This window comes from Scyliorhinus canicula, chromosome 19 (assembly GCF_902713615.1).
Source record: "Scyliorhinus canicula chromosome 19, sScyCan1.1, whole genome shotgun sequence".
NCBI lineage: Eukaryota > Metazoa > Chordata > Chondrichthyes > Carcharhiniformes > Scyliorhinidae > Scyliorhinus > Scyliorhinus canicula.
This window is the reverse complement of record NC_052164.1, coordinates 57,067,170-57,094,145: the sequence shown is the minus strand read 5'-3', so window position 1 is coordinate 57,094,145 and position 26,976 is coordinate 57,067,170. Positions and strand designations below refer to the sequence as shown.

At 48.6% G+C, this 26,976-nt stretch overlaps 1 protein-coding gene across 1 annotated transcript in view; it reads left to right on the top strand.

The window, feature by feature from the left end:
• The window catches only part of panx3 (pannexin 3), a 62,326-nt gene that overhangs the window by 8,501 nt on the left and 26,849 nt on the right, over positions 1-26,976 (top strand). Inside the window, exon 2 of the mRNA XM_038779105.1 lies at positions 18,577-18,716. Coding sequence (XP_038635033.1) covers positions 18,577-18,716 — 140 coding nt within the window. The remainder of the gene's footprint in view (positions 1-18,576; positions 18,717-26,976) is intronic.

The following is a 26,976-nucleotide window of genomic DNA, read 5'->3' as shown; positions in this document are numbered from 1 at the left end:
CTACCCTGCTAGGTAATCCCCTAAACAGTATCCAAAGCGGAATACTTATTGTTGAGAGGAATGACCACAAGGGATCCCTGCACTGACTGCTTCCTCCTTTTCCCACCTCTAACTGTTACCCAGCTACCTTTGTTCTCAGGTGTAACTATGTCCCTGTAGCTTCTATCTATCACCCCCTCCACTTCCCGAATGATCCTCAGTTCATCCAGCTCCAGCTCCAGTTCTCTAACACGGTCTGTGAGGAGCTGGAGATGGCTGCACTTCCCGTAGGTGAAGTCAGCAAGGACACCGGTGGTCTCCCTTACCTCGAACATTCTGTAGGAGGAACATTCCACTGCCCTAGCTGCCATAACCTCTACTTAGTCTTCCAGTAAAAAAGAAGAAAAAGTAAATAGCTGACCTGCTCACAGCACTGAGTCTTTTTTTTCGGTTAGAGGAGGAGGGAGGATGGGCGACACTACACGTGTAGTGTCTCGGGTTTCCTCACCATTCCAATTTATTGGGTAATACAACCTTCCCAGGTCTCCCCACGGCCAACTTCCGGTTTCCTGCTCCGAAAAAGTAAGTTAAAAATCAAAAACTCAGCTTACCTTCCAGCTCTCCCCTCCAAAAATCGCTCCCCTCTCTGCCCGCTCCGCTGGAAGAACCCGTCTGGTCCCGGCACCTTCCACGTCTGCATGGAGCATATACTCTCCATGATCTCTCCCAGTCTAGCGGTGCTCCCAGGCCTCGTTTTCTGTCCTCCCCCACAACTGGCATGCCCAGTCCATTGCGGAACTGTTTCATCCCCGAGTCCCCTGTTGGCAACTCTGAGGTGTACAGTCTCTGGTGAAAGTCCTCGAAGATCTTGTTACCCTTGTCTGCATCCGTTTCTAGTGTGCCTCTGTTGTCCCTAATTTGCGCGATCTCTCTGGTGGCTGCCTGCTTTCTCAGCTGATGAGCCAACAGGCGGCTGGCTTTGTCCCCATGTTCTTATTGGGAGTTGACTGATGGAGTTGGTGCACTGTTTTCCTCCTGGAGAGCAGGTCAAAGTTCATTTGTAGCTTTTTCCTGTCCGCCAAGAGCTCTACGGTCGGGGCCTCGGAGTATTTACAGTTTACCTTCAGTATGGAGTTGACCAGCTGCTGCCTAGCCACTCTCTCCTCTCTGTCCCTTCGCGCTTCAAAGGCAATAATTTTCCTCTAATCACGGCCTTTAGTGTCTCCCAGAACGTGGAGAGTGAGACCTCCCCGTTTTGGTTGTTTGTCATGTACTCTGTTATGGCTTGTGATACCCTCTCGCTGAAAGCCATGTCGGCCAGTAGGGCAGTGTCCAACCTCTATGTGGGGCTTTGGGTAATGCCTGTCTCCAACCTCACATCCATATAATGTGAAGCGTGGTCAGAAATTATGATTGCCGAATACTCCATCTTGACCAGCCCTGGGTGCACCGATTTTCGGATCACAAAGAAATCAATCCTCGAGTATACGTTGTGGACACATCTCCATGGGTTCACCGCCCCCATTAGCCCCATGAAGTGACCGAGTTTCTTTGCCATGTTCGAGGTCTTCACCGTTCTGTGGTTCGACCTGTCTGTCCATGGGTCCTGTACACAGTTAAAGATTCCCCCCCCCAATATCAGTCATGCGTTGCTATGTCGGGGATTTCCGCTATGGTCTTTTTAATGAATTTTGCGGCATCCCAGTTCCAAGTGTACATGTTGACAAGTATTACCGGTGCTCCGTCCAGGGCCCCGCTGACCATGACATACCGACCCTGGGTCCGTTACCGTCTTCGTTGCCTTAAACATCATCCCCTTATTTTACAGAATCGCTAACCTCCCTGGCCTCGTCCCGTAGAGCAGGAATTGTAAGTCTGTCCCACCCATCCCTTTCTTACCCGCTATCGGTCCTGCTCTCTCAGGTGTGTCTCTTGGAGGAAGACTATGTTGGCTCTCATGTTTCTTAGGTGGGTAAAGACTCTGGATCTTTTCACTAGGCCGATAAGTCCCCTGACATTCCATGTGACTATCCTGGTGGGGATTTTTTGACCCCCCGCTCCTGTGGGATTAACCATACTTACCTGGTGGCTCCGCCCCTGCACTCACTCTGGGGTTTCGCTTTGTTAGGGGGCCGTCCAAGATGGCTGCTGTCACTGCTCTCCCCATGTGGTTGGGTCCCTGTGCTCCGGGGTTTCCCTTTGTCTAGGGGGCATCCAACATGGCCACCAACAGTGCGTCCGCCACATAGGTAGGCCATGTACACCAAGGTCTCCCTTCGCCCAGAGACCGTACTGGGTGGTTGGAAGCTCGATAAGTTAAAATCCAACATCCATTCAGCTCTTCTGAATACTTTTTCAATAACAACATAAGAAATAGGCGTATTTGGTGGCTTAAGCTTACTCTGCCATTTAATAACATCCTGGCCAAATATCCTCATCAATTTAACATTCCCGCTATATCTACATATCCCTTGATTCCCACAGTCTCCAAACATCTATCAATCTCAGTCTTGAATATACTCAACGGCTGTGCAACCACAGCTCTTTAGGGAAGAGGATGTCATAAGTTCATAACACTGAGCGAAGCAATTTCTCCTCATCCCCTTATCTTCAGACTATGACTCCATCTTTACATTCTTCAGACAGAGGAAAAAGCCTTTTAGCATTTATCCTGTCAAACCCTTTTAGAATCCTATATTTCAGAGACATTAACCTCTCAATCTTCTAAACTTCAAAGAATAAAGACCCATTATACTCAATCTCTCCTCACACAACAGCACTCTTATCCCAGAAATCGATTGAGTGGGCAGGATCTTCTAGCACTTCATGCCAGCAGGATCTTCCCTCAATGAAGATGGGCACTATCCCGCTGATAGTCAATGGTGAGCCACCTCCACTACCAGAAAATTCTACATGATGATGCGAAAATCTGGGCGAATGAATATTTTTTGCACACTCTGAGCAAGTAAATTCTTCTTTAGGCAGAGGAACCAAAAACTGCAGCACAAGGTAGTTCAAGCATTGTTTCACCAAAGCCCTGTATAATTGTTCTTTACTCTTATATTTTCTTTTACTCATTTATAGGCTGTGGGCATCGCTGGCTAGATCAGCATTTATTTCCCATCCCTAATTGTCCTTCAGCTGAGTTATTTGCTCGGCCATTTCAGATGGCAGTTAAGAGCCAACCACATTGTAATGGGTCTGGAGTAATGTAGGCCTGACCAGGTAAGGATGACAGATTTCCTTCCCGAAAGGACATTAGTGAAGGATATGGATTTTTACAACAATTGACAATAGTTTCACAGCCATCACTGGACTCTGTACACCAGCCCATTACAATAAAGGCTAATTTTCTCACTGTACCTTCATTTTAACTTTGTGATTTACATACAAGGACATCAAAACAACATTTACCAGTGTCTCACCTTTCAGAAAATATTCTGCCTTTCCATTGTTCATGCCAAAGAAGAAAGCTTCAGACCCTCCACATTATGCTTCATCTTATTTTTGCCCAATCCCACCAGCTGTGCGTATACTTTTACATATTCTCCCCAGTTTTCTTTTCCTACTATTGTCAGTAAACTTGGATTCATTACATTCCGTCCCCTCATTAAAGTCACTGATGTAGATTAATCTTTGTGCCACTCCAGTAGTTCCATTCTGCCATCTGGAAAATGGTCAGCTTAATTCTATTCTATTTTCTATCTGGTGACCCCCTCAAATGGAGGGCGCGATTCTCTGACTTTTTTGCGGTCTCGCTTAAGCGAAACAAGGTTGGTGAATAGTGGGAAAGGTGCAAAACAAAAACGGTGTCAAACCATTTCCGAAGCAACTGGCCTGTTTCCATACAATTAACAGGAGCCATCCCATATCCAAAGGCCTATCATGATTCAGTGGCTTCCCCAGAAAGTGGTCTTGCTGCTGCTCATTTTGAAAAACATGAACCTGGCAGATGGGCTGCTTCAGGGAGCAGAGAAGGTGAACAGAGGAGCTGCCACCAGGCAGTGAGTCCAGCAACACTGGGCATGCTGCCTCTGTGCTCGAGGGGGGGGGGGGAGTGGGGAAGTGTCAGCCAGGGAATGAAATGAAATGAAAATTGCTTATTGCCACGAGTAGGCTTCAATGAAGTTACTGTGAAAAACCCCTAGTCGCCACATTCCGGCGCCTGTCTGGGGAGGCTGGTACGGGAATCGAACCGTGCTGCTGGCCTGTTTGGTCTGCCTTAAAAGCCAGTGATTTAACCCAGTGAGCTAAACCAACCCCTATGTTGGGATGCAGCCCCAATTGGAGGTGGGTCGCCATGGGGTGCTGGGGGTATCGTGGCTGTGAGGGGGGGGGACCTGCAGGACAGTTGGGGGGGAACGGGGACGTGTGCAGGTCTGTCATGCCGACTCCTGCTACCGGGGGCAACCCTAGCCCTTGCCTGTTTCTCCAACTGACCATCCATAACTCCCACTGACCGGGGAGGACTTTGGCTCTGCAGCTGGAGGCTATTGCTAATAGTGAATTGGCGATTGTGGTTAAGTGAGCACTTCCCACATCCCAAGTGGATCCCCGTAGGTGGACTGGCATGGAGCATGTAGGGCTCATTGCCAAAGATCCCAATCACACCTTGATGCCTGGATACTGGGCTTGAACATTGCGGAAGGCAGCACCACAGATGCAGCTGCCAATCTTCGATTACCCACGGGATGGACCCCAGCACGGGTGCGGGGGTGGCCATGTCTGGGGGAATGGGGTATGGGACTGGTGGTTGGCCCACATGGCGGAACAAAGAGCCAGTGGCGTCATATTGGTCGTGATGAGGGTATGTCCCTTGTACTAGTTCTACCCCTCTGATGAGGCCATGTCTCGCAGCCAGCACCCAGAACAGGGCGCATGTGCTGCCGTTATGTGCGCCGGGGTCCTCTGGCCCCATTATCCCCAACCTCTCTCCCTCACCCCCGCAATGCACCAAACCCTGCCCCCAACACAAACTCCATTCCTTAAACACCCCCCCCCCCCCCCCCCCCCAGTAGCCTCGGTGGTCCTCAATGTGCTTGGCCTTGTTCTAGCACTACGTCTAGGTGTAATCCCAGGATGTACATCGGAGGTGGAGGCAGCCAGATCATTACCCTGTCCCATTGCCTTCAATGCCCCTGCCAGGCATCTTCTGAGGGCCCTGGGGCCAGAGGACCCCGGTGCACATAACGGCGGCACATGCGCCCTGTTCTGGGTGCTGGCTGCGAGGCATGGCCTCATCAGAGGGGTGGAACTCGGGGGAGCAGGTGGCCACCATCGTCAATCGACAGGCTGGGTCCACGTTGCCATCCAGTGCCTCCTCCTCCTGGTCGATGCTCATAGGGCCTTGGGGTTCACCTCAGGACCGAGGAGCAACTGGATTAAGCACCCTACCCCTCCATTATCTGGCCCTGTCATATCACCAATGTCTGAATCATGGTGTTGACGCCCTAGGCAATGCTTCTCAGTGATTGGGCCATGCTCTGCAGTGACACAGCAATGCCCACCTGCGACTGGGATTCGCTCCACAGCACCTCAGCCATGTTCATCTGAGAGCAGGACACGTCCCACAACACCTCATCAAGGTCAGCTTGGTACTGGGTCACATCCCCCAGCAAGTCAGACACTCTGCTGAGATCCTCAGCCATGGCTGTCACCGGCTGCATGCCACCTTAGACACTTTCACTCATGCTGCCAACATTGTGCACCAGGCTCTCCATTGCGGTCACCACTCCAGCAGTGTTGCCATGCATTGCCAGCACTATCCTCTGCGCCTGTAGCCTTTGGGGACTCCTTCAATCGGCTATGGAACTGCTGGAGTGTCGCTGACATCTCCCTCTGAATGTGTCCACTGCTCCCTAACTTCTCCAGTCTCCATAAGTTCTGGGTAAACCTGTTCCAGAGGCTCAGCATATGACAGACCCAGCTCCGACTGCTGTCTCACATGGGGGTTCCTGCCTCCATTTGATGTGCATCAGTGACTGTGCGATGCTCATCAGATTGTTCCCCACACGCCTGACCACTAACGTTGCCCACACTGAGGCTTGTGTCTCTGCACTGGTGGAGGGTGGGGATAATAGCTGTGGCGCATCAACTATGGCATCCTCAGAGCTCTTCTCCAAGGTGGTCTCATGGGAGGCGATGTAGAGGAGTGCATCCCGGATGGGTCGGCGCTATCGGCTGGAGGACCTGCGGGCGAATGAACACGCGGTCAGTGACCCGGATGGGTCGGTCTGTATGGCATTAACTGCATATGTTTGATGTCTGGGTGGGGCCCAGTGGATCCTCACCTCTTCGACGTGCGCCAACCTCCACATTGGATTGATTGGGGGGGGTTGTGAAGGGAGAGTTGGGGTAATGGGAGGATTGGGGTGAAGGGAGAGGGGTGTGAAGGTCGGTTGGGGGGGACAGATGGAAGGTTGGAGGTTTGGACGCATTGTGGGGTGGCAAGGTTTTCGGGGGGGGGGGGTGATGGTGGTGGTGTCAACTCACCCGTGCTGCCCAATGTGGGTCGTTGAGCTTCATGGTGGAACTTGAGACCAGTTGTCCTGGCTATCACAGATGGCAGCTGCCACTTCAACCCAGGTGGAACTAATTGCCTTGTGGCTCACTCTCCGAGACCCTCGGGAGAACATGCCACCCTTCCTGGCCTCCATCTAGGCGCATCCCCAGGTCCGCGTCCCGAAGCCTTGGGGCCAGAAGTTTCGGCACCATGGCTGCGAGCTGAGTGAGTTGGATGTGTAAGTTCAGCTCCATCTTGTTCGCAGGGGTCGGGAGTGGGCTGGCGAAACAGCTGGCGAGACTTCATTTGCGATGTGAAGCCAATGAGGCCTCGTTAAGTGAGCAATTAACATTGAACAGCATTGCCGGCTTCACTAGAGCAAGCGCTGGTAGCTCGCAGCAGTTCCCGTTTGCTTTGGAGGTCCCTGGGTGATCAGGGATGGTGCAAGGTGGCTCCCTGACCCTCACCCTGGAACATGGGCACTTTGGCACTGCCCAGCTGCCATGTGGCAGTGCCAAGGGTCAAGGCCCGAGGGGGGCCAAGCCCATGAAAGGAGGGTGGAGGGGGGATTGAAGGGCGGGTGTGTGCAGGACAGGTAAGGAGGAGCCTCCCAGATGCTGGGGGATGAGGGGTGGGGATCCTGGAAGGTGTGGTGCTGTAAGGGGGCTTGGGGAGGCCTTCAGAGGAGGGCCTCCAGGCACCCCATTGCGGGATGTCCTCACTTGGGGGTGTGCCCATGTATGTGGGGGTGACATTGCCCATGGGTGGGAGGTGTGGGGGACCCACGAGCTCACTTAGAGATTGCGGCACCCTTTCTAAATGGTGCCCCAATGTCAGCTCCCCAGTGCTGAAAAAATTCAAATGTGGGTTAAACCGATGAAAAACTCTCCAGGTCACTTCCGGTGGTTGCCATGGAGGAGTAGGTCGCACATTCGATAGCTCTCGCCTGTAATGGACTTTCGGACCTTTTTCCCCTGTCTTTGGGATATTTTTATTTCTTGGATAAATCAGCAAACTGTGCTACAGTAAGGAGGTTTCCCTCTCTGGTTTATGGAGAATTGGACCAGAAGTGGCCATGTGAAACGACCCTGTCCTGGTAGCGAGAAGCAAGCGGAGCTGGTGCCGCGGGACAGCATGGCGGAGGGCAAGGGTCGAGGACAGATGGTACAGTGGTCGGCGGAACAGTTGGTGAAGGTTTTTGAGGATTGTTTCGCCAAGCTTAAAAAGGATACGCTGGACCTGCTCGAGACTTTGATTGATCAAGTAGTCTTGAATCAGATGACCCAGGGGAAAGCGATACGGGAGATCGAACAAAAGTTATCTGACCAAGAGGACTATATAACCGTGCTGGAGAACAAGGTTGAGGTGCTGGATGATTGCCAGAAGTGGATGCAGGAGAAGCTGGAGGACCTAGAGAATAGGTCCAGGAGGCAGAACCTCTGAATCGTTGGCCTCCCTGAAGGCAGTGAAGGATCGGATGCAAGAGCACATGTGACGGACATGCTGGAGAAGTTGATGAGGGCTGGGGCGTTCCCTCGTCCCCTGGAGGTGGACAGAGCGCATAGAGCCCTCGCGAGGAAGCCCAGGGCGAACGACCCGCCGAGGGCCATGGTGGTACATTTTCACGGTTTACAGATAAGGAACACGTCTTGCGGTGGGCCAAGCAAATGGGAGAACTGTGAGTTGCGTATTTATTAGGGCCTTGGAGCGGAGCTGGCCAAGAGACGGGCTGGGTTCAACCGGGCAAAGGTGACCCTCTTCAAGAAAGGGGTGAAGTTCATGATGCTGTACCCAGCGCGGCTGTAGGTTACGACTTTTATTTTGAGACACCGGACGATGGCATTCATTAAAGAAAAGAAGATGGAGACGATTTAAAGGACACTTAAGTTGCATAGAAGTTTTGTAGCGGTGGCTCGTAATACTGTACTGGTTTTTCAAAAGAAAAGAGATTTCATGTCGTTCTGGGGGAAATTATGGGCTGCGGTGATGGTGGTAGGGTGCTTTGCCTTGCAGAGATTTGATGTGGGGGAGGGAGGGCGTCTTCAAGTTAGAGCTTTTCTTTGGGAGACTGGATTTTGCCTCAAGGGACTGTCTCTTCACTGGTTTCTGTTAATTGCATCTTGTTTGTTTGTTTTTGCTGCTGTTTACTTACTGGGGAATGTGATGTTGTTAATAGGTTTCTTCATGTGAGGGGGGGGAGAGGTTTGAACAATAGGGAGAAAGACTGTTTGGCGCCAGGGGCGGGGATTATCGGGGTCAGCATGGTTCAGCTGACTATCGGAAGCACAGTGGGGCGTGAGCAAATGTTAAACTGGTGCTTGGCCTGAGGGATGAGGTTTCAGGTGCTGGTGGTGGGGGAAAGGGGGGGGGGGGGGGTGAGACTGCTTTGCTGTCAGGGGAGGAACTATTGTCGGGGAATAAATGGGAGATCGGGAGCTTTCCCAACTTGAAGGCGCTGGAAGATAAATTTTAATTGCCGCCAGGGAATGGTTTTAGATATTTGCAAGTGCGAGACTTCCTGAGAAAACAGGTGCCGGCCTTTCACTGCTGCCACCATGGGGGATACAGGATAGAGTAGTTTCCGGTACCTGGGTGGGGGAGGGGAAAGTGTCAGATATCTACTAGGAGCTGTTGGAGGCGGAAGAAACCCCGGTGGAGGAGCTTAAGGGCAAGTGGGAGGACGAGTTAGGTGGAGAGTTACAGGCAGGACTATGGGCAGATGCTCTAAGCAGGGTCAATTCGTCCTCTTCATGTGCCAGGCTTAGCCTAATACAATGTAAGGTGGTCCACTGGACACATATGACGGCGGCGAGGATAAGCAAATTTTTCTGGGCAGAAGATAGATGTGTGAGGTGTGCGGGAACCCCAGCAAACCATGTCCACATGTTCTGGGCATGCCCGAAGCTCAGTGGGTTTTGGTAGGGATTTGCGAAGGCTACGTCCACGGTGCTAGGAACCCGGGTGGCGCCGAGTCCAGAGGTAGTGATCTTTGGAGTGTCAGAAGATCCGGGAGTTCAGGGAGTGAAAGAGGCCGGTGTCCTGACCTTTGCCTCCCTAGTAGCCCGGAGACGAATCTTGTTAATGTGGAGGGACTCAAAGCCCCCGAGTGTAGAGACCTGGGTTAGTGACATGGCTGGGTTTCTCGGTCTTGAAAAAATAAAGTTTGCCTTAAGAAGGTCAATGTTGGGGTTCTCTCGGAGGTGGCAGCTGTTCGTCGACTTTCTCGTGGAAAATTAAAATGTCAGCAGCAGCAGTATTCCAAAGTGGAGGGGGCGGGGGGGGCAGGTGGATAGGTGCTCGATGGTTGTGCTGTGTGAGGATTGGGTCAGGTGGCAAAATGTTTATTTCACCATGTCAATGTCATTGTTATTGTTATAAAAATTTGTAAATACTTCAATAAAAATATTTTTAAAAAAAGAAAAACTCCCCAGGGCGAAAAAAGTGATTGAGTGTCATTGGATAGTGGTGGGGAACTCCCTGAAAAACCCGCCACAAATGAACTTAGAAATTTTTCTGTTGAATTGCACCCACATTCACTCACATGGAGAAATCTTTTAAAACATGACACAAGCGCAGAAAAAATAAGTGTTTTTTTGGCAGGGGAGTGATGTCGGTAACAAATGGAAAATACTTCAAGAGCTGGACAATCAAAATAATGAAAACACACATGTTGAAGGAAAACTAATGCCACATTGAACCAAGTTCTACAATCAGGGAAAGAACAATTTCCCAAATCCCATGAACCCTAATCCTGTGTAATAACCTCTTTTGTGGCACATTGAGTGCAATCTGAAAATACAAATTTGTTACATTTGAGTTACATCCTCAAAAAAAAATCTTCTGTTGCTTATTCTGCTTAATCATATTGTGATATTCCCAGCGTATTTAATAACATGTCCTTAATATCATATCCTTAATAACAGATTTTACTTTCCAAATTGCTGACATCAGGTTAATCAGTCTCTCGCATTCACAGAATAGAAGCCCTACAGTACAGAAGGAGGCCATCCGACCCATCAAGTCTGCACCGATTCTTCGAAAGAGCACTCTACCCATGTCCACTACATGTCCATCCCACCGTATCGCCATAACCTAACCTACACATCACTGGTCATTAAGGGGCAATTTAACACGGTCAATCCACCTAACACAGTCAATCCACGTAATATGCACATCTTTGGACTGTGAGAGAAACCGGAGCACCCGGAGGAAAGCTACACAGACACGGCAAGAATGTGCAAACTCCATATAGACAGTGACCCAAGGTCAGAATTGAATCCAGGTCCCTGGCGCTGAGGTAGAAGTGCTAACCACTGTGCACTCACTTTCTGTTTTCTCTCCCACTCTTTTCTTGAACAGTGGGGTTCTGTTTTCTACAGAATCTAAAGAATTCTGGAAGATCAAAACCTATGCATCCATTATCTCTGCAGTCATCCCTTTTAAAATCCAGGGTGCAGGTCTGAAAAGGGATTCCTCAGCGCCTTCTAATTTTTACTTAATGTTCACAATTCTCGGTTACCCTTGGTTCCCAGTATATTCTTTCTATCTTCCACTGTGCACCTTGAAGTCAGATACAAATATGTTTAATGCCATTGGCACTTCCTTATTTGCCACCATAATTTCTCCTGTGTCTGACTCTAAGGGGCCTATGTTTACTTTTGCTAATCTCTTCCTTTTCTCATGCTTGTATAAACTTCATAGACTCCCTGCAGTGCAGAAGAAGGCCACTCGGCCCATCGGGTCTGCACCGACCCCCCGAATGAACACTCTACCGAGGTCCACTTTCCCGCCCTATCCCCATAACCCTGCGCATTGATCATCGCCAAGCCACCTAACCTGTACATCTTTGGACTGTGGGAGGAAACTGTGGAGTACTTGGAGGATGTGCAAACTCCACACACAGTCAGCCAAGGCTGGATCAAACCCAGGTCCTTGGATCTGTGAGGCAGCAGTGCTAATCACTCTGCCACCCATACAAACTGATAAAATCTGCTTCTATATTTCTTGCTAGTTTACTCTTATATTGTATTTTCTTCCTTTGTAACCATAATCCCTTCTGCGTAGAAAGAAGCCATTTTGCCCATCGAGTCTGCACTGACCTTCTGAAAGAACACCTTACCCAGGCCCACTACCTTCCCCTATTCCCGTAACTCAACCTAGCCTTTGGACACCAAGGGGCAATTAAGCATGGCCAATAAACCTAACCTGCACATCTTTGGACTTTTGGTCATCCTTTGCTGATTTATAAAATTCTTTCAATCCTCAGGCCGAGTACCATTTCTAGAAACACTGTAAGTTTCTTCTAATCTAAAATTATCCTTAACTCTCTAGTTAGCCATGGTTATACCATATTTCCAGTTGAGCTTTTATTCCGTAAGGGAACCTACATTCATTGAGCATTATGAAATAATTGTTTAAATGTCTGCCAATGCCTAACTACTGTACCACGAGCTAGTCAGTGTAGGAATGTCAGGATAGATAGGATGAATGCGTGGCTCGAGAGATGGTGCAAGAGGGAGGGATTCAAATTCCTGGGGCATTGGGACCGGTTCTGGGGGAGGTGGGACCAGTACAAACCGGACGGTCTGCACCTGGGCAGGACTGGAACTGATGTCCTAGGGGGGGTGTTTGCTAGAGCTGTTGGGGAGGGTTTAAACTAATGTGGCAGGGGGATGGGAACCGATGCAGGAAGTTGGAAGGTAGTAAAACAGGGACAGAAGCAAAAGGAAGTAAGGGGGAAAGTGCAAGACAGAGAAGACATAGTCAAAAATCAAAAAGGGCGACAGTACAAGGTACAGTGACTGAGGGGAGCTCAGTGAATAGGCCCAGTAATACTAAAAGGAGTAAAACTGGAGATGTTAAGATTCAAAACAGAGGTAAAAAAAAACCAACATAAGTGTACTTTACCTGAATGCTCGTAGTATTCGGAATAAAGTAAATGTGTTGATGGCGCAAATCATCGTGAATGACTATTATTTAGTGGCCATTACTGAAACATGGTTAAAGGATGGTCACGACTGGGAGTTAAATATCCGAGGGTATCAAACTATTCGGAAGGGCAGAGTGGATGGTAAGGGAGGTGGTGTAGCTCTGTTATTTAAGGATGACATCCGGGCAATAGTTAGGGATGATATCGGTGCTATGGAGGATAAGGTTGAATCCATTTGGGTGGAAATCAGGAATAGTAAGGCGAAAAAGTCACTGATAGGAGTAGTCTATCGGCCACCAAATAGTAACGTTATGGTGGGGCAGTCAATAAACAAAGAGATAACTGATGCATGTAGAAATGGTACAGCAGTTATCATGGGGGATTTTAATCTATATGTCGATTGGTTTAACCAGGTCGGTCAAGGCAACTTTGAGGAGGAGTTTATAGAATGTATCCGCGATAGTTTCCTAGAACAGTATGTAATGGAACCTACGAGGGAACAAGCGGTCCTAGATCTTGTCCTGTGTAATGAGACAGGATTGATTCATGATCTCATAGTTAGGGATCCTCTCGGAAGGAGCGATCACAATATGGTGGAATTTAAAATACAGATGGAGGGTGAGAAAGTAAAATCAAATACTAGTGTTTTGTGTTTAAACAAAGGAGATTACAATGGGATGAGAGAAGAACTAGCTAAGGTAGACTGGGAGCAAAGACTTTATGGTGGAACAGTTGAGGAACAGTGGAGAACCTTTCAAGCAATTTTTCACAGTGCTCAGCAAAGGTTTATACCCACAAAAAGGAAGGACGGTAGAACGAGGGAAAATCGACCGTGGATATCTAAGGAAATAAGGGAGAGTATCAAATTGAAGGAAAGAGCATACAAAGTGGCAAAGATTGGTGGGAGACTAGAGGACTGGGAAATATTTAAGGGGCAACAGAAAGCTACTAAAAAAGCTATAAAGAAGAGTAAGATAGAGTATGAGAGTAAACTTGCTCAGAATATAAAAGCAGACAGCAAAAGTTTTTACAAATATATAAAGCAAAAAAGAGTGGCTAAGGTAAATATTTGTCCTTTAGAGGATGAGAAGGGAGTTTTAATAATGGGAGATGAGGAAATGGCTGAGGAACTGAACAGGTTTTTTGGGTCGGTCTTCACAGTGGAAGACACAAATAACATGCCAGCGACTGATAGAAATGAGGCTATGACAGGTGATGACCTTGAGAGGATTGTTATCACTAAGGAGGTAGTGATGGGCAAGCTAATGGGGCTAAAGGTAGACAAGTCTCCTGGTCCTGATGGAATGCATCCCAGAGTGCTAAAAGAGATGGCTAGGGAAATTGCAGATGCACTAGTGATGATTTACCAAAATTCACTAGACTCTGGGTGGTCCCGGTGGATTGGAAATTAGCAAATGTGACACCACTGTTTAAAAAAGGAGGTAGGCAGAGAGCAGGAAATTATAGGCCAGTGAGTTTAACTTCGGTAATAGGGAAGATGCTGGAATCTATCATCAAGGAAGAAATAGCGAGGCATCTGGATAGAAATTGTCCCATTGGGCAGATGCAGCATGGGTTCATAAAGGGCAGGTCGTGCCTAACTAATTTAGTGGAATTTTTTGAGGACATTACCAGTGCAGTGGATAATGGGGAGCCAATGGATGTGGTATATCTGGATTTCCAGAAAGCTTTTGACAAGGTGCCACACAAAAGGCTGCTGCATAAGATAAAGATGCATGGCATTAAGGGTAAAGTAGTATGGATAGAGGATTGGTTAATTAATAGAAAGCAAAGAGTGGGGATTATTGGGTGCTTCTCTGGTTGGCGATCAGTAGATAGTGGTGTCCCTCAGGCATCTGTGTTGGGCCCACAATTATTCACAATCTACATAGATGATTTGGAGTTGGGGACCAAGGGCAATGTGTCCAAGTTTGCAGATGATACTAAGATGAGTGGTAAAGCGAAAAGTGAAGAGGATACTGGAAGTCTGCAGAGGGATTTGGATAGGTTAAGTGAATGGGCTAGGGTCTGGCAAATGGAATACAATGTTGACAAATGTGAGGTTATCCATTTTGGTAGGAATAACAGCAAACGGGATTATTATTTAAACAATAAAATATTAAAGCATGCTGCTGTGCAGAGAGACCTGGGTGTGCTCGTGCATGAGTCACAGAAAGTTGGTTTACAGGTGCAACAGGTGATTAAGAAGGCAAATGGAATTTTGTCCTTCATTGCTAGAGGGATGGAGTTTAAGACTAGGGAGGTTATGCTGCAATTGTATAAGGTGTTAGTGAGGCCACACCTGGAGTATTGTGTTCAGTTTTGGTCTCCTTACTTGAGAAAGGACTTACTGGCACTGGAGGGTGTGCAGAGGAGATTCACGAGGTTAATCCCAGAGTTGAAGGGGTTGGATTACGAGGAGAGATTGAGTACACTGGGACTGTACTCGTTGGAATTTAGAAGGATGAGGGGGGATCTTATCGAAATATTTAAAATTATGAAGGGAATAGATACGATAGATGCGGGCAGATTGTTTCCACTGGCGGGTGAAAGCAGAACTAGGAGGCATAGCCTCAAAATAAGGGGAAGTAGATTTAGGACTGAGTTTAGGAGGAACTTCTTCACCCAAAGGGTTGTGAATCTATGGAATTCCTTGCCCAGTGAAGCAGTTGAGGCTCCTTCATTAAATGTTTTTAAGGTAAAGATAGATAGTTTTTTGAAGAAAAAAGGGATTAAGGGTTATGGTGTTCGGGCCGGAAAGTGGAGCTGAGTCCACAAAAGATCAGCCATGATCTCATTGAATGGCGGAGCAGGCTCGAGGGGCCAGATGGCCTACTCCAGCTCCTAGTTCTTATGTACTGTATACATAGCTACCATTATATATTTTCATCTAATTACATGATCTATCATAGTTAACTTGATCCTCACATTTGCCTTTGTTTAAATTTAAGACACTAAGTTTGGATTTAACCAGATCAATCTAAAATTCCAACATATTATGATCACACTTCCCCAGTTGATTCTTTGGTTATTAATTAACCTGGTCTCAGTACACAATACTAGATTTAAAATAACATATTCTGTAACTGGCTCTTTGACACATCGCTCTAGAAAACTGTCTCAAATGCATTCCATGAAATCCTCCTCTAAGCTACTTTAATTTCTTAGTCTATAAAATGTAATAAGTTTAAAGAGCCTCACGATTATTACATGATCCTACAATTTCCTGATATATACTCTGCCCAACAACTTGATTACTGACAGGTGTCTGGCAACTTACTCCCAGCAGTATTTTATTTCCTGCTTTTCTGGGTTCAGATCCTTCCACTACCTTTATCAAAGCTCACCCATTTCCGTTTCCCTTTTGATTATCTTATTCATAACTCACATACCCAGGGAAGTGTATTTTGCAATGTTATACACCCTGAAACCATGTCTCATTAATGGCTACAGAACCAAACTCATTTATCTCTTATTTTGTACCATTAATTTATTAATCTTGTTATGAATGCTTCATGATCTTTAATTTGAACTTTTTTTTATTTTGCACTGCTGTTAATTATTACTGACAGTTATTTAACTCTCTTTCTGATACATTCTTCTTCGTTTTGCCTAAATCACAGGTTTGATTTTTCCTTATGGGTTCAGGAAACCAAAGCAACTTTTTCTGGATTCCAAGCCTTTATATGCCACCACTCACTGAGAGAGTAGTCACAAACCCCAATTTTCACAGATGCAGGCTGCCAATCAGTATGAGGGCAGGTTGCTCAGCCAATCAATGACCACAGGGATGGGAATGGAGGAGGGATTCAGCAAGCGTTGGCCCATTTAAATGTACCATGCAGGCATGAATAAACTGAAGAAACTGTTTGACTGAAGAAACGGATGCATCTTTAATTGGAGAACAATGGCAGTGGACCAGCGCTTGGGGCAGGGATGCCTCTTGCTTCTTTGGTTATCGACACTGGAAGAAAAATAGAAGGCCCACCAATATGGGAGGAGCTGAAGCCTGCTGTTCCAGATAAGGAAGAGAGGGCACTTTCATATGCCCTTTCAACAACTTTTAGAAACAAATCACGCTATTAGGCTGCCATTGTGAAAGGGAAGCTCATCCACAGGATAACCTGTGGATGGAGCTTTCGCCGGTTGTTGTTGGGGAGCAAAGTCTTTTTTTAATTCATTCATGGGGATGTGGGCATCATTGGCTAGGCCATCATTTATCTCCCACAGCACACCTAATTGCCCTTGAGGTGGTGGTGGGCTGCCTTCTTGAACTGCTGCAGTCCATGTGGTGTAGGTACATTCACAATGAAGGAACGACGATCTATTTCCAAATCAAGGATGGTCAGTGTCCTGGAGGGGATCTTTTAGGTGGTTGTGTTCCCAGGAATCTGCTGCCCTTGTCCTCTAAAAAGTAGAGGTTGTGGGTTTGGATGGTGCTGACCAAGGACACTTGGTGTGTTACTGCAGTGCATCTTGCAAATTGTATGCACAGCTGCCACTATGGTGGTGGAGAGTGAATATTTGTGGAAGGGGTGCCAATCAAGAGGACAGCTTTGGATGGTGTTGAGCTTCTTGAGTGTTGTTTCAACTGCATTCATCTAGGCAAGTGAAGAGTACTCCATCAAGGGTGGCACAGTGATTGAACTACTGCCTCATGGTGCCGAGGACCCGGATTCAATTCCGTGTGGAGTTTGCACATTCTCCCCGTGTCTGGGTAGGTCTCACACCCACAACCCAAAAAGATGTGCAGGGTAGGTCAATTGACCATGCTAAATTGCCCCTTAATTGGAAAAGAAGATTGGGTATTCTAAATTGGGCAGCACGGTAGCATGGTGGTTAGCATAAATGCTTCAGAGCTCCAGGGTCCCAGGTTCGATTCCCGGCTGGGTCACTGTCTGTGCGGAGTCTGCACGTCCTCCCCGTGTGTGCGTGGGTTTCCTCCGGGTGCTCCGGTTTCCTCCCACAGTCCAAAGATGTGCGGGTTAGGTGGATTGGCCATGCTAAATTGCCCGTAGTGTCCTAAAAAGTAAGGTTAAGGGGGGGGTTATTGGGTTACGGGTATAGGGTGGATACGTGAGTTTGACTAGGGTGATCATGGCTCGGCATAACATCGAGGGCCGAAGGGCCTGTTCTGTGCTGTACTGTTCTATGTTCTAAATGTATTTTAAAAAAAGAAGAGTACTCCATCACACTCCTGACTTGTGCCTTGCAAATGGTTGATAGTCAGGCAGTGAATTATTCACCACAGGATTCCTAGCCTCTGACCTGTTCTTGTAGCTTCAGTATTTGTATGGCTAGTCCAGGTTCTGGTCAATAATAACTGCCAAGATTCAGTGATGATAATTCCATTCCAATGTCTACCTGGAGCTCTAGGAGGCTACGTGGGAGGCCATTTCCAGGCAGCTGCCATGGAAACCTCCTTGATCTTTGATATTTGGCCTTAATCTTGCCCGAATTAGCTTGCGCATAGGTAGCCTTCTGCCCTAAACCTGCCTCTGAGAAAATGGTTCAGGGGTGGGATGGTGCTGGCAAACCACCACTCTGGCTGGCTATGCCAAATTACTCGTCTATCCACCTACATTCCCCACCCCCATATCAGGGTGAATTCTGCCCTTGTTTCACAGAAGGCTTGCTAAAATTTCCATATTCTACTTTAACTCTGAAAATATTTTAAAAAATTGTTCCTCTCTCTCCAATTCCTGGAAGTAACTTTTTAACATTACTATCTCGAAATGTCCTTAATTTTCTTATTCTAATGAAAAAAATCTCCCAGTTTTTGAGCCTTTTCTCATCACCATCCATTTCATTCCCTGCATCAATGTAATGTAATGTATCTTCAATGATCCCATTCCATGGTTCTGATACACAAAGGAATTGTTGAGTTGCCAAAAGCTACACAATATACTTCAATTGTGGCTGAACCAACAATTTGTACAAACAAAATGTCATTTGTATTTAGTACCCCGGTGTCTGAAACCCAGTAATAATTTACATTTTCTACCTATGTACCATCTTTCCATTGGAATCTGGAGGTGAGAAGTTACTGAGCACTGTCCTGGGCTCCAGTGTGATTAGTTGATCAGAAATAAGGAAGATCCTTACAGTCAGACTTAGAAATCAGGAATGTAAATGGAAAATCATATTTTCAATATCTATTTTACAGAATCACAAATCACCTGTTTTCCTCCCAGTAACTTTTCGCTGAAACAGGCCACATATGTGGACTTGTACTGTTGGGAGACTCTGCTCCATCGTCACCTCCAAACTCCTGGCAGTGTGCAGACATCCCTCTGGATTCACAAGGTACTGAACACATTGGCGTCCAATCTTAATCCTGCATGTGAGTTTGAACATTGTACATTTAATGGTGTTATTTTAGCAAGAGTGAAATTAGATGTCAAGTAGGTACGATGCTAATAAGATGTGCCTGTTTGAAAGTCGGAATTTAACATGTAATATTAGTTCTATTTATTGATTAAGGCTGAATCTTGGCTGGAGATGTAGGCTGGGATTTTCCAGCCCAGCTATGGTGGAACCTGCCGCGGTGGGGGTGGGGGGACTGCATTGGCAGTTAAAAGTTCACTAACTTTCAGCGGGATAGAACAATCCCAGCAGGAGGTGGGGCAGTAAAATCCCACTTGTTACAACTAACATCTACAGGTTTAACACTGAAGTACTGATTCATTGCAATTTCCATTTATGAGGGATCAACCCACACACTTCCACTAAAGATGTTGAGTACTCTGATTGACACTTGGCAGCAGTTATCAGGCTCAGGAACCAAGATTAAAGGAATCAAGTACTGGAATCCTGGTACAAGATCCAGAGTTAGAAGGATACCCGTTACATCCTGTCCCATTCTCCTGCAGTAACTGGTGCGTCCATTTCTCCCGCAGACCACATCCTAGCAAGGTACTTATGACCAAGAACTCCTTCTTCTCGTCATTCCTACAAGGCAAAACAGCACAACAGTCATTATCTTTAGGTGCAGTCATCAGAGAATTTCTAGAATGTTGGCGAGTTCACTACTGTTGCAGGTAGGGCATTCCACGGCCTCACCACTCTTTGCGTAAAAAACCTACCTCTGACCTCTGTCCTATATCTATTACCCCTCAATTTAAGGCTATGTCCCCTCGTGCTAGCCACCTCCATCCGCGGGAGAAGGCTCTCACTGTCCACCTTATCTAACCCTCTGATCATTTTGTATGCCTCTATATGTGTCTACGTTCTTGATAGTTCCTCTGAAATGGCCTTATGTTTGTATATATGACTTTCAACATGCAAAAGGCCATAAGTCATAGGAGCAGAATTAGGCCACGGCCCATCTAGTCTGCTCCGCCATTCAATCATGGCTGATATTTATGTCATCCCCATTCTCCTGCCTTCCCCCATAACCCCTGATCCCCTTATTAATCAAGAACCTATCTATCTCTGTCTTAAAGACACTCAGTGATTTGGCCTCCACAGTTTTCTGCGGCAAATAGTTCCACAGATTCACCACCCCTTGGCTGAAGAAATTCCTCCTCATCTTTGTTTTAAAGGATCGTCCCTTTAGTCTGAGATTGTAACCTCTGGTTCTAGTTTTTCCCACAAGTGGAAACATCCTCTCCACATCCACTCTATCCAGGCCTCGCAATATCCTGCAAGTTTCAATAAGATTCCCCCTCATCCTTCTAAACTTCAAGTACAGACCCAGAGTCCTCAACTGTTCCTCATACGACAAGCTCTTCATTCCAGGGATCATTCTTATGAACCTCCTCTGGACCCTTTCCAAGGCCAGCACATCCATTTTAGATACGAGGCCCAAAACTGTTCACAATACTCCAAATGGGGTCTGACCAGAGCCTTATATAGCCTCAGAAGTACATCGCATGTCTTGTATTCTAGCTCTCTCGACATGAATGCGAACATTACATTGCACTAGCCATACATATATTCTACATGACATTCGATATGGCAGCACGGTAGCATGGTGGTTAGCACAATTGCGTCAAAGCTCCAGGGTCCCAGGTTCGATTCCCGGCTTGGTTCACTATTTGTGCGTAGTCTGCATTTTCTCCCCGTGTCTGTGTGGGTTTCCTCCGGGTGCTCCGGTTTCCTCCCACAGTCCAAAGATGTGCAGGTTAGGTGGATTGGCCAAGATAAATTGCTCTTAGTGTCCAAAATTTCCCTTAGTGTTGGGTGGGGTTACTGGGTTATGGGGATAGGGTGGAAGTGTGTGCTTGGGTAGGGTGTTCTTTCAAAGAGGCGGTGCAGACTTGATGGGCCACATGGCCTCCTTCTGCACTGTAAATTGTCTGATTCTATGACATAAATGACTAGCCATACATATATTTTATGAGATTATCTCAGCGATGTTAAATATTAGTTGTGCTCCAAAACTGCAGGTGTTAGAAGAGTGATTAGATTAGTTAGAAAAGTTATCTCCCAGTTCCAATTTGTAAATCTTATGGTCCTGGAACAGATCTTCCACAATCCTACATTGCATTTTCATGCTACTGCAATGCATGTTTCATGATTCTATCTTGAATATTTCATGGTGTTTCTTTCATTGCCTGTGTGCATGTATCTAGTTTTCTGTGTTCACTATATGAGCAATTGATTGACGCTTTGATCCTGAGTAAGTTCTTGCCATCTTACTCCTCCAATTCATGTCTTGACCCTTTCAACTGTTATGATAATAATCTTTATTAGTTTCAAAAGGCTTACACCAACACTGCAATGAAGTTACTGCGAAAATCCTGCAATTGCCACACTCAGGTGTCTCTTCGGGTACACTGAGGGTTAATTCAGCTAATAGCACATCTTTCGAGACTTGTGGGAGGAAACCGGAGCATCCGGAGGAAACCCAGGCAGACACTGGGAGAACGCGCAGACTCTGCACAGACATTGACCCAAGCCAGGAATCAAGCTGGGGTTCCTGCTGCTGTGAAGCAACAATGCTAACCACTATGTCACTACGTCACCCATATGAATGTAAGAGGGTTCTGCTCCTATATCTTATGGTCTTATGTTCCATGTTGATGGTTCATCTCGCTTGGTCTAATCTTCTGTGTCTTTACCATTCTGATATCTTATTTGAACCCTCATTTCCATCAGCTTTTATGCTGTTCCCATAATATTCTCACTGTCAACTACCTCACAAACGTATCTTCTATCACCAGTTTCATTCATATTATGGCAAAGGAGGCGGCCTTTTGGCCCATCATGTTGACACACCAGCTCTCTGTCAAACAATCCAGTCATTCTCATTCCCCTGCTCAGTCCCCATAGTCCTGCAAGTTTATTTCCTTCAAGTGGCCATCCAATTTACTTTTGAAATCACCTTTGCTTCCCATCACCTTCACAGCCAAAGCATTATAGGTCAATACCACCTGTTGCCTAAAAGAAAAAAGTAGTTCCTCACATTCCCCACCTGCATCTCCTGCCCAAAACTGAAATTTGTGCCTCTTAGTTCTTGTATTTTATATGTTTCTGAGATCCCCTCCTCATTCTTCTGAACTCCAGCGAATACAATCCTAACCAATTCAATCTCTCCTCGTACGTCAGTCCAGCCAACTCAGGAATCAGCCTGGTAAACCTTCACTGCACTCCCTTTATAGCTAAAACATCCTTCCTCAGATAAGGAGACCAAAACTGCACACAATATTCCAGGTGTGGCCTCATCAAGGTACTGTATAATTGCAGCAAGACATCCCTGCTCCTGTACTTGAATCCTCTTGCTATGAAGGCCAACATACCATTTTCCATTACCGCCTGCTGTACCTTCAGTGATTCGTGTACAAGGACACCCAGGTCTCGTTGCACATTCCCCTCTCCTAATTTATGGCCATTCATATAATCGTCTGCCTTCTCGTTTTTGCTACCAAAGTGGATAACCTTGCATTAACCAAATCATAATGCATCTGCCATTCATTTGCCCACTCAACTTGTCCAAATCACACTGAAGGATCTCTGTATCTTCCTCACAGCTCACCCTCCACCCAACTTGGTGTCATCTGCAAATTTGGAGATGTTGCATTTTGTTCCCTCATCTAAATCATGAATATATATTGTGAATAGCTGGAGTCCTAGCACCAATCCCAATGGTACCCCACTGGACACTGCCTGCCAATTTGAAAAAGACCCGTTAATTCCTATTCTTTGTTCCCTGTCTGCCAAACAGTTTTCTATCCTTCTCAATAGACTACTCCTAATCCCATGTGCTTTAATTTTTCACACTAATCTCTCATGAGGACTTTGCCAAAAGCCTTCTGAAAGTCCAAATATACCGCATACACTAGCTCCCCATCGTCAACTGTATTGTCAAATGTAACTAGTAGTAGTTACATTCTCAAAGAGTTCCAGTAGATTTCTCAAGCATGATTTCCCCTTCATAAATCCATGCTGACTCTCTCTGATCCTGACACTATTTTCTAAGTGCTCTGTTATAAAATCTTTGATAATGGATCCAGGATTTTTCCAATTAAGTGGCAATTTAGCATGGCCAATCCACCTTGAGTGGCTGCAGTTGCTCTCTGCCTCTGTTGATGAGTGCTGTTTCCAGTGCAGGTTGTTGCTCAACTGCCTGCAGGAAGGAGAGAGGAAGGAGGGAAGGAGAGAGAGGAAAGAAGGAGGGAAGGAAAAACAACAACAGAAAGGTGGATGCAAAAACAAGGTGGGATTGAAGCCCCTTTGAACTGTTTGTTTGCTGGGCCCTGCCCAGTGTCTCCCAACTGTCAGGTCTTCCTCATTCCATCTGGTGAGCTTGTTCCGGACGGGGATACCGAGTGGTTATGGGACCTCCCGGGCTGAAGACCCCATACACCACCAGGGAGGAGATCAGTTCGGTTGGGTGTTCGCTCCAGGGTGGGAGCACAGACTGCATTTTGCTGAGCCCTACTTGGGCCGAAGATTTCTTCTTCAAACCAGCGTCACTTACCTCCGTGTGGTGACCTAGGGTGGGAGCACGGACTGTGTTTTTTTGCTGGACCCTCTTCTGGGCTGAAGATCCCCAATCTTCCCACCCTGCAGCTTCACCCGGAGTCTCAGGAGTCTCTCACCTTGGGCTCCATTCCATCTATGGTGCCCCACCCTCCTGTGTTGCTGATCTCCTCCCACTGTGTCCCTTGTTCTCTCTTCCCTTCTTTGCCTCACTCCCCCGTCTATCTTCCTAGGGGGCGAGTACATCATTCCACCTCGCTCTTCTCTTAATAGTCCCCCCTTCCCACTATCTATTTTGTCAATTAAATTCCAATGCGACAAAGCCCACATTGGGGTGGGCATGGCACTTGTCCTGATGGCCACTCCACCTATGGCAGTGGTGGGGCTGACCAGAGCCAGCTATGGGGGGGGGGGGTGGTGGCCTCTTCGGCCTCCACTGCTCCCGCAGCCCCGCCACCTTTCCGACTGCTGACCCGAAAGCTGGGCGTAAAGTGCTACGCTCACAACCACCGTTACCATAGAGGCGTGCGTTCACGCGATGGCCAGGATCCTCGGCCCCTCGGCCATTATGGCCGCCTCTCGAATGTACAAGAAAGTCATGTTCCTCCTGAGGGCTGAGAGGGAGGTTCATCTCGACCTTGAAAAGGGGCTCATTGTGGGCGGGACCTACATGGCGGTGGACTCTCTTGAGCCACCTCCGAGAGGGTCATATTGCCCAATGTCCCGCCCCACCTCTCTACGGAGCTCCTCCTCCCCCACCTCCAACTACTGGGGGAGGTTCGTTCTGAGGTAGCGATGCTCCCTCTTGGCCTGAAGGACGTCCCCCTCAGGCACATTTACTCCTTCCGGTGCCAGGCTTTCATCAGCCTGGCCTGGGAGGATGTATTAGAGGCGGGATTCAACATCTCCCATGTGGGGGGAGACCTTCCACATCTTCAGGTCTGTGGATGGCGTGAGAGCTGCCACGCCTGTTCATTCGGTGGGAAACGTGCGGAAGAACTGTCCTGCTTCCAAAGCCACCACTGACATCAAGGCGTGTGGCACCGCCGTCCCCTCTCCCTCCATTACGATCCCGACCCTACAGGAGGACACCGTGCCGGCGTCTACTGGCCAGTCGGCTGCCGGCGTGGAGGAGGGAGGCGTCCACCAGGCTGCAAGGCCCGAAAGAAGGCAAGGCGGGGATCTACTCCAAATACCCCCGACCCCATCAACCTAGAGACCACTGCGCCCTGGAACTCTGACCTGGGGGCCACCGCGGACACTCAAGCTCATCTTGGGCCCATTGACGCCGCAGCATCGGGTACTGGGCCTGGCGTCGGGTTGGCATGGGTCAGCAAGGGATGGGGGGTGGTGATGCCCGTGCTTCCAGGTCGGCACGGAACACGGCAACATATCAAACCTTGGGGGCAGAGTGTTGAGGGAAGGAGGGGCGAAGCAAGGATGGAGGTTTCTTCGGTACAGGCCACCCTCCCAAGTGATGCTACTCCTTGGAGGGGGGGTTGAGGAGAGAAGCATCACTGCCCTATCCCAGTGTGGAAAAGGTGGCGCCCCGACTCCTGCCCCTCGACATTACACCGTGTCCCCAGATGAGATTAGACAAAGTCCATCATCTTTCGACCCCTGAGCTGCCACAGCCCCCCCGAGCAGGAAGCCGGGTGTGAGCGAAATCCCCGAGGGCCTGTTCCACCCGGTTCCATTTTGCAGCCGGAGGGCTGTGGCAGGAAGTATGCAGCATGCTTTCTGCAAGAAACCCACACCGCTCCGGGAGGCAAAGCCACATGGCTCCAGCAGTGGCGAGGGGGGTCTACATGAGTCATCTAACCTCATGTTTAGGCAGGGTGAGGAACCTGACCTCAGGGTCACTGGGCAGCAGTGGTGAGGAAAGCCACGTCCTCTCCATCCCAGCCTCCAACATCGGCCATCCCCATCCCGGAGTTTTTCCTGAACTATTCCCGGGTCTATCCGGTGGCCCGGCGTCGCAAGTGGGTGGGGGGGGGGGGGGGTCTGGGCCGCCACTTCCCTCTGGCCTGATACCCTGAGAGGACCTAGCGAGGACCCCGTCTGTCGACGATCCGGGGGGTTGGATCGAGGCAGACCCAGGGCTGGCTGGTGGGATGTGCGCATAAACGGCAGCAGGGACGCGCTTCGCAGGTTCCAGAACTTCTCGGCCCTCTGGCGCGGGAAGTATGCGGCATGCTTTCTGCAAGAAACCCACACCGCCCCGGGAGGCAAAGCCACATGGCTCCAGCAGCCGGGGGGGGGGGGGGGGGGGGGGGTGTCTACATGAGTCATCTAACCTCACGTTTAGGCAGGGTGGCTATCTTGATGGCCCCACATTTTCAGCCAGAGATCTTGGTGGTCAATGAGCCAGTCCAGACCGGTTGCTGAACCTTGATGGTCCGCGAGGGGGTAGAGGTACTTCACTTTGTGAATGTCTACGCTTCCTAGGCTGGCCAGCAGCAGACGACTTTCTTCAAACAAGTATCCACTCATCTTGGCACCATTGCCGCGGGCGAGTGCATCGTCCTGCGGGAGATTTTAATTGCATCTTCAGGACAAAGGACTGCCTTGGTACGCAGTGCAGCTCTCGTGCGGTGATGAAGTTAAGGAACCTGGTCGAGTTCTTTGACTTTGTGGATGTCTGGCGGACTTTCCATCCTGATTCCAGCATCTTCACTTTTGTCCAGAATCGACAGCCTCTGCATTTCAAGGGCGTACCTGCCTCGTGTCCCGACGGCCTCTGTTCTGCAGGTGCCGTGCTCGGACCACCGTCTGGTGTGGGCAGGGCATGCCCTGTCTTGTGCTCCGTCGTGGTCCGTGTACTGGCGTTTTAACAACCTGCTGCTGGAGGACGAGCGGTTCCTGGGCTTGTTTTGTCACTTCTGGGCCAGCTGGAGAAGGAAGCGGGGAGGCTCTCCCTCCTTGAGGCTGTGGTGGGACGTGGGCAAGACTCACCTGCGTACATTCTGTCAGGATTATGCAAGAGGGTCGACAAAGAGGCGGAAATTCAGGGTCGAGTAGTTGGAGAAGGAGGTGCTCGACCTGGAGTCAAGTCTCGGTCAGCTCGATGAGGACTCGGCCCTGCAGCTGCTGTACAGAGAGAAGAGCGCGCTGCGGGACCTGCAACTTGTTGGGTCCCGGGGCATGTATGTGAGGTCGCGGATCCAGATCCTCACGGGCATGGACCACGGCACCCACTTCTTCTACTCGCAGGAAAAAAGGCGCGGGGTCCGTCAGCAGCTCCTTACGCTGCTGGTCGATGACAGGTCTCTCGTCTCCCATCCGGAGCAAATTCAAAAGCTTCTACAGCGCCCACTTCTCTCTGGATCCGTCCAGTGAGGATGCTTGCAGAGTTTTGTGGGAGGACCTGCCGCAGGGTGGCCCGGAGGGTGCCAGGAGGCTTGATACCCCTATAAACCTGGGGGAGCTGATCAGTGCTCTCGACAGCCTGTCCAGGGGCAAACCCCAGGACTGGCCGGGCTGACCAAGGAGTCCTTCAGGGCGTTCTGGGGTGTCCTGGGGAGCGACTATGTGGGGACCCTGGGGGAAAGTATCGCGACCGGGAAGATGCCCCTCTCATGGCGCAGAGCCACCTTGCTGCCAAAAAGTGGCGTCCGGTTCCCCGCCTCAGCATGGATTA